This window comes from Gymnoscopelus microlampas (assembly GCF_963454915.1).
Source record: "Gymnoscopelus microlampas genome assembly, chromosome: 2".
NCBI lineage: Eukaryota > Metazoa > Chordata > Actinopteri > Myctophiformes > Myctophidae > Gymnoscopelus > Gymnoscopelus microlampas.
In genome coordinates this window covers 5334946-5347571 of record NC_139939.1, presented here as the reverse complement: position 1 = coordinate 5347571, position 12626 = coordinate 5334946, and the positions used below count along the sequence as shown (strand labels likewise).

Below are 12626 nucleotides of genomic sequence, written 5' to 3'. Positions count from 1 at the left end.
CTCAGCGGTGGTGTGGGCAGGCACTTTACCACTGCGCCACCTGAGTGTCGAGATTCTTGATATAAACACTGCCCACAAAAAGTTTGGAAACCTAACTTCGGTCGATCATTTCTCCCCTTTACTAATACCAACTGGTATTGTGGTTTATGTATTTTATATCGTTGATTAGTCACCTTTACAACGAGGTACAGCTTGTAAGGATCGGGCATTCGTGGAATGAGTAACACCCCAAAAAAAATACCCCAATATGCTTCTGTTGGTAATCACTCTCGATATGTGACAGTCACAGGTGTGTGTGACTGGCACCTGAGCATGGGTTCTGCAACTTTGTTGAGTTTGTGTTTTATGCTCCAAGCAGCAGCAATGCTCCCATGGAAAGATGTCACGTTTGTCCCTTCAGGATAAGGACCTTGCAATAGGGCAAGTTGGAAGCTGGTGTTCCGTTATGCAGAGTGTCAGCCCCCAGTTATCTCCTGATTTCTCTGTCTGAAAAATATCACTTTATGGTCGGAATGTTTGGATTATGTGGCTTGTGAAGAATGGGTCCAATATTTACTTCAGTGACTGTGGAGTGAAATAACCTGTCATATTCTGTGCTCATGGTCAATTGTCCTTTAGAATTAACAGACTCAAGACCAAAGGTTCACAGGAAATCAGTTGAAGTTTAAGAGTCTTTGGTTTATTCCCACGGCCTTTGGTTTCATTCCACATGGAGCTCAATGGGCAGAGCAAGGCATTAACACTGCCAGGTTGCTGGTGCAGCTCAAATCGATAATGGAATTTAGTATATTACGGAATTAAAGGGAAACGTCACAGATTTTTAACCTAAATCCCATTGTTAAGAAAGATGTGAGGAGATCACAATGAGCTCACAATGTGTCTGTGCTGGGAGCTTGTAGATTGGCATTTTTTAAATATTATTAGTTGTATTAAATTGTTGCACCCCTCCTGGCATGGCACAGAGAGGTGTCAGAAGTTAAGAAAGTGAAACTCCACCCGACCTGTCATCCACATGGTACACAACAAGCACCCATTCAGAATGATCAGACGCAAACAAAAAACGTCCCTTCAAACTGACTCCCGCTTTTCAAACTGAAACACTTTTGAAATGCAACGTATAAATATGACCTGTGACCTTTCAGTAGGGTTGTCACGATCATGGCATTTTACTTGACGATTACTTGTCATACAAATTATTTATTCATATTAATAATTTATTTGTGTGTTTGGCTTTGAACATTGGAAAATGTAAATACAAATTACACTTCTGTTAGTTACAGTTACTGTTAGTGTAAGCCTGTTAGGCTTTGTAAGTTAAGTTGCACTGGGACAAATGGAACTTAAAACTGGGACTTAAATATACAAAGAATTTACTGACATATTTTCAAACGAGTAGTGGAAACAGCTGATCTACAAGCTCACAACACGTTGCATCGCGATGTGTTGTGAGCTTGTAGATCTGCTATTTCCACTACTTGTTTTAAACGTTAGAAAATGTATGAATGTTTTTCAACATTCTGATTGAGATTATCTCGAATAATTGCGATTAGCTGATGATGTACTAATTGTGACAGGCCTACCTATCAGTCAAGCAGTCTGATCATTCTGAAAGCCTCTGGCTTTTAAAAAAAAATCACCAGCATTAACGATCACCTTACTAACCAATCACAATGAAGCATTGAACTAAAATCAATAACTGTGTCTCTGTGTGATTCTGGCTTTTATGTTACCCATGCAAATGTTTTTTGTTTTTTTTTGAACAGCGCACTAAAATCACTTGTTGGCTTTGGGTCAAATAGGCTTGAAGCAGCATGACAAACCAGCAGGCTGATTTCGTTTTCCAGTTGAGGTTTAAAAACGACAGCGGATGAAACGGTCGTGCTGTGTGTGTGTCTGTTTACAGATGCAGTCTCGGTTGGAGCAGACAGCCGGCCACCTTCAGTCCGAGCAGGAGACCAGAGAGAAGGTGACCAGTGACTTTGAACAGGTTCGGGATCAGACTTATTTTTTTCCCCCCATCAATATATTTATTGACGATATGTATTTTTTTTCCAATGGAAGGCATAGTTATAGTTAACTCTTTAAAGCTGGTTTGGTCAGGCTCAAGACTCAAGTGCACTCAAACATCACTCACAGTCTGTTGAGATGTTTCATCTGTAATGATGTCATGTTGTGGTGTGTGTGTGTGTGTGTGTGTGCCCCGCCCAGGCCCAGAAGTGTGTCTCTGAGCTGCAGACCCAGCTGGACCAGATCAAGACAGAAGAATGTTCGTCTGCACAACTCAAGGTTCATAACTATCTCTAATGTCTTCATGTCAACTGCCACACTCTATCTCTGAACGCAGCAGTTAAGGAGTGTTAAACGTTGTGTCTGCTCTGAACGCAGCAGTTAACCCATTTAGACCTGAGGCCGATTCTAAAAACGCCTTCTAAAACCTAACCATGGTTTTCTGAAAACATTCTAATTCTTATTATCTAAAAATAAAAAAATATGTTACTACAGTATATTATAGCAACAACTAATGAGACACAGAGGTGGCATCCGGATTGAAAGGTATAACAACGTATAGGTAGCAACAGGTCTCAATGGGTTAAGGAGTGTTAAACGTTGTGTCTGCTCTGAACGCATGCAGTTAAGCGGTTGTTGAACGCTGTGTCTGCTCTGAACGCGTGCAGGAGAAGCTGGACAAGGAGAAGAGGTTGACCAAAGACCTGGGCCATGCCGCCACCAAGCTGCAGCAGCTTCTGCAGGGCACACAGGAGCAGCTGAGCAGAGAGAAGGACGCCGTGAAGGCCCTGCAGGAGCAGATCCTCACCCAGGTACACAGAGATATACCTACGCTACAGCCAGTTAGCATTAGATTAGGCAGTGGTGGAAAAAGTACTCAAAAATGAATATCACTTACACTACCTTTTTAAATGTTTGTTTTTTAAGATAAAAATAACAAGTCAGAGACATAAAGCCAAGAAGTAATTCCAGTGTGAGTATATGAACACAACCGTCGAGGGTAGAACTGGCCTCAATGCTGGAATCAGGAGCATATTAATGTCTCACTATGTGGCAGACTTCCCAACATTTTCCAAACATTTTTGAAAAAGTAGCAGATTTGAATATCCAACATAATAGATGGATAAAGTGGTTACAATGATTGTGACGCTATGTTAAAGGGATATTTCACTTTCAGAAAAAAATTTGGTGATTTTATCATCTACTCAAGCCTTTGTGAGCCCACCCAGACAGTTTTTAAGTTGCTCGATTCAGTATTTAGATATTTGATATTCATTTTATCAGACACGCCCCCTTCCTATACAAACCCATTGTAACTTCAAACTCCATTTTAACCATGTTAGATTCATCAAAAACACCCGTCCTTGGTTCTGGTGACTCACCCTGCCCTCCTAATGTGTGAGGGGGCCGTGTTTTTCCGAGATTTTTTTTCATTTATTTTATTTAATTTTTTTATTGTATTTATTTTTTTTCATTTTCCAAATAAAAAAAAAATGAAAAAAAGTAATTGAAAAAACACGGCCCCTCGCGTATTAGGGGGGCGGTAAGAGACGGGTGAACCAAGGACGGGTGTTTTTGATGAATCTAACATGGTTAAAATGGAGTTTGAAGTTACAATGGGTCGTATAGGAAGGGGGCATGTCTAATAAGATGAATATCAAATATCTAAGTATTGAATCAAGCAACTTAAAAACTGTCTGGGGGGCTCACAAAAGCCTGAGTAGACGATACAATCACCAAATGTTTTTTTTAAAGTGAAATATCCCTTTAACTACTTTTGCTGGGGACCCCACTTTGAGAACTACTGGTGTAAACGGTGGATTGGTCCATTGCTAAATGCCCAAATCAGGAGCCAAAGGATGAAATTATTTTTTTGGTCAATCAACAAATCAAAATGAAAAAAGAAATAATACATTTTTAATAACTGACCAAATCAATTAGTCTGATTAACCAATTCTTTTTGAGTTTTTTTTTATGTGTATAATGAACGGAAAATGAGAAATAAAAGGGGGGGGGGAATCACATTTCTCCCCAAAACAAATTATTGTATTTAAAAATATTATTTCTGAAATCAATTCAATCAATTAGTTTGATTTGTACCCCTATAATCGATAATGATTTTGAATCATAATATCTGATGTGAGGATACATAATGTATAATGAAATCTGTCTGTAAATTAAAATCAACAAAGCGATTGTTCCGCCTCTATACACATTATGACATGCATGGAGAACCTAGGGGTCGTAACGGTGGGACATTTCTGATCACTGGCGAATGTCCATGACTTACTTGATCCCATATTCAACGAGACTCCTGGAAGCTCTGGGAGAAGTGGGATGTCTATGGAAGTCACCACACTCAAACACCCTCCAATTACACACTAAGGGCGCGCTCCCACCGCACTTTTATTTTACCTCTGGGGCAGAATCTGCCAATGCTTTGTCAATGCAAATGCGTGGATTCTTGGGAAAAATCCTCAAGACCAGGAATCCACGCATTTGCATTGACAAAGCATTGGCAGATTCTGCCCCAGGGGTAAAATAAAGGTGCGGTGGGAGCGCGCCCTAATGGTTCAATCTATGTTGGTCTAATTAAGCAGACTGACATGAAGTATTACCAGTGGTGGAAAGTAACTGAGTACATTTACTTAAGTACTGTATTTAAGTACAATTTTGAGGTATTTGAGTATTTACAATTGAGTATTTACAATTTCCATTACTTTTACTTCTACTCCACTACATCTCAGAGGCAAATATTATACTTTTACTCCACTACAATTATTTGAAAACTGTAGTTACTAGTTACTTTTCAGATGTAAATGATGGTATTATGAAACATACATTAACCACTTTAGCCCTACATAGGCTATTTGAAAATAGCCGATCTACAAGCCAACAACGTGTCACTGTCAGCTTGTAGATCTGCTATTTTCAAACATCCTAGTACTTTTACTTTTGGTAGTTTAAGTATATTTTGAACACAGGCCTTTTACTTGTAACAGAGTATTTCTACATTGTGGTATTGCTACTTTTACTTAAAATATCAGAGTACCTTTTCCACCACTGACTATTACCGTAGTGTATATATTCAACATGTTATTTTTAAAATCCTGATTAGAGTGTTTGTGCTTCGTCTCCTCTAGGAACAGACTGAGCAGCCCAAGGAAGGAACTTCAGTCTGATCTCTCACACATCACACCACCCGGCGGCCATCTTGGCACCGCATGCGGCGACCCAACATGTCGGCCATCTTTGACACCACCAGCAGTGAACCAAACCAAACCATGTCTTCCACACATTCCACTCGAAAACATTCCTCCGTTTACTTGGTAGTCTTGAGAGTGTAGAGTCGAGTTAACACACGGAGCCAATGAGAGGCTACGTTTTCATGAGCAAAGGTGCAATTCACACCAGATGCAAAAAAAAAAGAGAGAAAAAGAGCGGGAAATGTGTTGTTCCATCGCATTCACGCCGGACGCGACATTTTCGCTTGATAGTGATATTTGACTCCCCATAAACCCACCCACTCAAACACACACACACACACACACACACACACACACACACACACACACACACACACACACACACACACACACACACACACACACACACACACACACACACACACACACACACACACACACGGTGACTGTAGCTCTGTTCGCTTAGGCGGAAAACCGCTCGAGCTGAATGCTCTTTTTAACTTCAGCTCGATGTTGCCGCCTTTGCATTGACTTAGCGTTGAACCGCGTCACTCAAACCGAATTTGCGTCGCGTCTGGTGTGAATACAACCGTAGTATCCTATTTATTATAATATATGAGAACGAGACCCGTCATACAAAGTCCTACGTCGTCGCAGCATGTCACGTGGAAACCTCGTATATGTCCATCACCGTTCCTTTTTTACTGTTAAGAAAAGAAAAGGAAAATGGTGAAAATAGCCGATCTACGAGCTCTCTAGTGAGCTTGTAGATCGGCTATTTTCACCACTTTTGTGCGACACTCTTATAGGATGAAGTAGGGCATTAATTTACAAAAGCTAAAAAGTTGAAATATGGAGATAAGACAGGTTTCTGCCTGACAATATATTATTATTATTATGCATTAGACCAGTCATCCAAAGTGCTATATATTATTATTATTATTATTATTATAATACATTAACCACATGAACCCTAGCGCCCCTATTCTGGGGTGAAACATTCGCCCGAAAATATATTCGGCGAGAGAGATTAGGTGCAGAGGGAAAACAAAAGACCGGACCAAGTACAAAGCCTTGGGGGACCCCGGGCAACGAAGTAATATAGGGTTTAAAATGGTTAAAGGGCCAGTCATCCAAAATGTGACCTGAAAGGTTGTCCCTTGTCGACTATATTGATTTAACTGGCTCCAAGTGATTCTGCGTGGGAGATTGAGGAAAGAATATCGGGGAAATCCTTTTTATGAATTTCTTTTTTTGTGTCATTTTTTAAATCAAACTAAGCTGTTATGCTGGAGGTATTGTTGTTAGGGATGTGCCTTATACGAGGACATACAGTTCAATGTGATTTTTTTGAGTCGTTTTTATTAATGCTCCGTATTACAGTCAGACAAACCGTTTCCCGGCCTTCGTGGAATTCATTTATTTACGTTGTTGTTGAATCCAGCGAAGGCTAGTCTTATGTCTGCACTTGCCAAAAAAAAGGAAAAAAATAATGTCATTTTTCTACAACTATGTTTTTAGTTTGGGGGGCGATCACAGTTGTTACCTTTTAACACAATTCATGTTAACAATTCATGTTAACGTAAATCACAAACATGATAACATTTGAATTGGCATGACATATTTTTATCGACATTATGATGTTAAGTCAGTGGTCCTCAAACTTTTTCATGTCATGTTATATGTATTTGGCCGCGGACCCCCATCTCAAAATATTTTGTTCCAGTGACTCCCAGAAGCAAAGATTTGAGTTACAAATGTTCACTTAAAACATATATATATATTTAAAGGTTTGCACAAAATGTTCAAGATTTTTCAAAAATAGCAGATCTGCAAGCTCATAGTGCGGCACTCGGTGCAGCGCTATGAGCTTGTAGATCTGCTATTTTTGAATTGCCAAAGTATAAAAGGTTAAAACTATTGTGATGCTTTAACACATTTTGCTGGGGACCCCCTGGAACCCCCCTCCAAGGACCCCTGGGGGTCCCCAGACCCCACTTTTAGAACCAATGTGTTAAGTAACACAAAACGCCAGTGGTTTTAAACTAGAAACACGGTTGTTGTCCAAGATGTGAGCCGAGTGCTTCGGAGAAGCCTTATTTGATAACACTCAACGGTTCAGTGTTACGCTTCATTCATACTCCGCCGTACGGCGCAAATAGTACGACAGCGCGTAGCATCGTAGATGGCCGCGTGACACCGCCGTACCGCGAAGTATAAATCCTAGGCTTTATCGAGAGAGAGAAATGAAAAAAGGGAAAATCTTGCATGTTGAAACATGCATAATGGTGCAATGACTCGTGCCTAGCGTAGACTCTCGTCGTACGAAAAGGTGTCGCGCGGCAAAAAAATATCAGACCTACAAGCTCACAGCGAGTTGTGTGAGCTTGTAGGTCAGGTGTTTTTTGCCGCGCCACACCGACGTAACGATGAAGTATACACCAGGCTTTTTTTTTTTACCTCCCCCTCCTGTTTTAAACCGGTTGTATCCAGAATAAAAAAGGAAGGGTTGTTTCTTTTTGTGGGTGTTTTCATTTGTCATGGAACACACACACACACACACACACACACACACACACACGGATACAAAAACCAATAAGTGCCTTAAACGCCTCTGTTGCCTCCCCCCCCTGCTACCAAAATGTGACTTTGTACCAAATAAACGTATTTAGAGAAATAAATAAATAAATAAATAAACACCTGTTATTGTTTTTATTGTTTTGTCCAGAGCGGTGATTCATCTAAATCTGCCCTTCACGTCAGTTGTTTGGGGCCGTTGTTTTCTTTCAAACGTTCTTTTCTTTCAGTTTCTTTCAGTTTTTTCAGTTGTTTCAGTTGTTTCTTTGAAACATTTTCCAGTTTTTTCTTTCACTACCTTTAATATTTTCTTTCTTTGTTGAGACAGGCGGTAGGAAAGAAAAGAGGGAGACAGCGTAGGAGAGACAGACGGTAGGACAGCTGAGAGGGGGACAGTGTCTATCTTTTCCATGTCAAGGACCCCCAAAATGATATGCATTTGGTCGCGGACCCCCATCTGAAAATATTTGTTCCAGGGACCCCCCAGAAGCAAAGTTTTGAGTTAAAAACGTTAGCTTTAAAAAATATATATTCAAAGATGTTCACGATTTTTCAAAAATAGCAGATCTACAAGCAACATTTTCACGATTTTTCCTAAATAGTACTATGAGCTTGTAGATCTGCTATTTTTGAATAGCCAAAGTATGGATAAAGGGGTTAAAATGACTGGTAGTCCCCCAAGGACCCCTGGGGGTCCACGGACCCCACTTTGAGAAGACAGACAGTATACAGCTGAGAGGCAGATAATGTAGGAGAGACAGATAGTATGGAAGGTGCTGCGAGTGATATTCTTTTAAAACAAAGTTTACTGTTAAAATGATACGTTAAACCTCTATATTCTGATCATTGCTATAGAGTGTGTGTTCAGTCAGTGGTATCGCTGTCTCTCCAGCTCTTTAGTAAACTAAAAAGTAAAATATATTAAAATATAATTTTTTTGTGTTTCCATATTTTGTCTGCTCATTTCTTTCCATTTTCACTTGTTTATCCTGTATCCTGTATTAAGTTCTCTCTCCCGATTGGATGAAATTGGCATCCTGACCTGAACATTCTATTTACTAAAGATCCGGAGAGATGTTAGAGATCCCTTGTTATTGAACAAGCACTCTATATCAATGATTGCTATAGGAATAAAGATCTATTTAAACCGTATATAATTAGCATTACTAACATGCAGTGGTTGAGTCAGATCTATTATGACATTTTATTGTGTTTTCCAGTGGTGGAAAGTAACTAAGTACATTTACTGTAAGTACTGTACTTAAGTGAAAATGTGAGGTATGTGTACTTTACTTGAGTATTTCCAATTTCCAATACTTTTACTTCTACTCCACAAAGCCAAAAATTGGACTTTTACATCTCTACAATTATTTGAAAACTTTAGTTACTAGTTACTTTTCAGATAGACATTATTACATTATAAAACACACATTAAAAACTTTAGCCCTATTTATAAACATAGGCTATTTGATCTGCTATTTTCAAATATGTTTGTACTTTTTACTTTTGGTACTTTAATAACATTTTGATGCCAATACTTTTGTACTCAAGTACATTTTTAATCTGGACTTTTACTTGTAACAGAGTATTTCTATATTGCAATATTGGTACTTTTACTTAAGTAAAGAATTTGAGTACTTTTTCTACCACTGATGTTTTCATGCAACACCATGCTCTCTGCCAGAGGGAATATTGGATGTTATGAGGTGATTTCGGCAGTAGAGGGAGCTATAGGGTTGAGAAGTAGTGGGAAGCCATATCAAATATGTTCACGTTGAAGTACCATTTGTATTAAATATGAATGAATGTGATCAGTACAGCTAATAGCTCTATGCACAGCAACCATATTGGACGGAAATTGGAAATTCCTTACTTCCTTCACAGGTGTTACCAATGATACTAATGAAGGCTCTGTCCCATTTCGTGTAGCACAGTACAGTGGTTCTCAAACCTTTTAATAACTCTGAGAGTGTACACCATAGAGGTATAGGTGTAGCCTACACATGATCTGAACCAAATGGACCCTTACGGGTCCATTTGGTTCCATTTGTACAAAATCCACAAAGTAACTAGTAACTTAAGTTTTCAAATGATTGTAGTGGAGTAAAAGTACAACATTTGTATCCGAGATGCAGTGCAGTAGAAGTAAAAGTATTGGAAATTGGAAATACTCCAGTAAAGTAAAAAAATCCTCACAAGTGTTCTTAGGTACGGTACTTGAGTAAATGTACTTAGTTACTTTACAGCACTGATTATTATTAAGTGATAAATGATGATGTATTTTAGGGTCATCTACCCAGCAGATAAACTAGATAAACTGCCATTGTAAATTTAAAACATTAAAACAAAAATGATATGATGAAATGATGTTTTTCCTCTGTCCAACTGTCTGAAAAATGCTAAATAAACACAAAGGTAAAAAAAAGACACCCACCAAAAAGGTGACACCCTCCCATGGGCTACAGTAATTATACTGCACACAGAATTAAACCACATTGTGTTATTTTTTAGATGGATATCATAATGCACATGAATTCATTCATATTAAGAGGTTAGACCCTGTTGTAGATAACCAGTGATATATAGCCTACTTCAATGGTTCTCAAAATGAGTTCCAGGCAGTGGTGTAAAGTAAGTACATTTACTCAAGTACTGTACAATTTTGAGTTTACTTTACTGGAGTATTTCCAAAATCCAATACTTTTACTTCTACTCCACTACATCTCAGAGGCAAATATTGTACTCTAACTCCACCACAATTATTTGAAAACTTGAATTACTAGTTACTTTTCAGATATAAATTATGATATTATAAAACATACATTAACCACTTCAACCCTATTTTATACATAGGCTATTTGAAAATAGCCGATCTACAAGCTCACAACGCGTCACAACGCGTCACAACGTGTCTGCTATTTTCAAACATTCATTTTAGTACTTTTACCTTTGGTACTATAAGTATATTTTGATGCCAATACTTTTGTAGCCTACCTTTACTCAAGTAACATTTTGCACACAGGCCTTTTACTTGTAGAGTACTTTCTATATTGTGGTATTGCTACTTTTACTCAAGTAAAATATCTGTGTACTTCTTCCACCACTGGTTCCAGGTACCCTTCCTTGACGGGGTTCCCCAAAAGGACCCTTTACAGGTCTGTTAACTCTGTGAGAGTGCACACACGTTTCTCTAAAAGTTGTCATTTGTAGGCTACTCTCAGAGTTATGGGGTCCTTGAGATGATAAATAAAATTGTGAAAAATGAGGGATGTCATTATAAAATCACAAGCACACACACTTTAGAGCAGGGGTCTTCAACAGGGGGTCCGGGACCCCTGGTGGGTCCTCAGAGTTAATACAGGGGGTCCGCCAAATCTTTATGTGATATGATTTTTTTTTTTACCTTAACCACTTGAACCCTAGCATCCCTTCTCTGATGCTGGCAAAGAGGTGTTTGGTGTAGAGGGGAAAAAAAGAGCAGACCAAGTAAACAAAAAAAGTTAAATCTGAAACACAATTTTATACAATATAGAGGGGGTCCCTTCTTCATCTCTCTCTCAGCTAGGGGGTCCTTGGCCTGAAAACGTTGAAGACCCCTAGCTTTAGAGAGTTTGGTGCATGAATCAAATCAAAGAGAAAAATATATTATTATTAAGACATTTTATATGAACAATTTCATGACTCACACTCCAGTCACCAACCATTTTAAAACACTGTTAAAATGTTTGAAACGTTTACTTTTGGAAAAAAGCTTCAAGTTTGGATTTAATCTGTGAGACCTTGCCTCTCATCAGAAGATAATTAGCCTCTTAATCATTAAGAGGAATCCAAAGACTTAATGATTAGATGATTAGAATGATTAGAATGATTAGCTTGATTAGCATGATTAGCATGATTAGAATGATTAGAGGCTCATTCTAGATTAGAACCTAATCTCGTCTAATCACGGAGCTGCGATTTTTACTCTGAAAGAAAAGCCACTTCATTGCCCCCTAGCGTCGGCACAGGGAACCGACTGTCGGCCTTCAGTACCAGCATAGGGTATATTGTTGCCTTAAATAGGGATGCAAGGTATGGCTTACTGCCTTCAGCTAAGCAAGTACTGTATATCTAAAGTTTAACACATTTCAGCATACTATTTAGTTCCATCAGGCTATAGTTCTGACCATAGGGGTGAAGCTTAAGCTTTGTGGGCTGGGCAGTACCATCGATGTGAAATCGATATGGTGATATGACACTAGATATTGATCTTCTGGGATATTGATATCGTAATATGGCATAAGTTATATTTCACTGCTTTTAATCCCGCCACCCTTGTTTTATACTTCATCAATAAATGGTCAGTAATAGAAAAATAGCTCATATACACAAGCCCATATATATATTGATATTGATATTATCGTCACAATATCAATATTGTAAAAAAAAAAACATGATAGTTCCTATTACCCAGCCATAGTGTCGACAATCCAACATTAATGATATTAGGCCTACTTTAATTGATCTATTTTACTATTCTATGCAATTTTACTTAAAACTAGAGACACCTCAGTAGGTTCAAAATTTGATTTTTAACAGGAATGTTCCACACAAATACATGTGCCTTATTTGGACCTCTCTCTCTCTCTCTCTCTCTCTCTCTCTCTCTCTCTCTCTCTCTCTCTCTCTCTCTCTCTCTCTCTCTCTCTCTCTCTCTCCCTTATCGTGTTACCCTGATGTTGTTAGTTTTTATTATTATCATCATCATTATAATAATAATAATAATAATAATAATAATAATTATTATTATTATAATAATTATAATAATAATTATTATTATTATAATGTGTCTGTGGC

General features: G+C 38.4%; 1 protein-coding gene across 5 annotated transcripts in view; it reads left to right on the top strand.

Moving 5' to 3' along the window:
• rrbp1b (ribosome binding protein 1b) overlaps positions 1–7886 on the top strand; it is a 43133-nt gene extending 35247 nt beyond the window's left edge. For all 5 annotated transcript variants that reach the window (XM_084041624.1, XM_084041626.1, XM_084041625.1 and 2 more), the window contains 4 exons: positions 1904–1987; positions 2209–2286; positions 2676–2819; positions 5151–7886. In XM_084041624.1, coding sequence (XP_083897750.1) covers positions 1904–1987; positions 2209–2286; positions 2676–2819; positions 5151–5189 — 345 coding nt within the window. In that variant the 3' untranslated portion in view covers positions 5190–7886. The remainder of the gene's footprint in view (positions 1–1903; positions 1988–2208; positions 2287–2675; positions 2820–5150) is intronic.
• The last annotated feature ends 4740 nt before the right edge of the window (positions 7887–12626 follow it).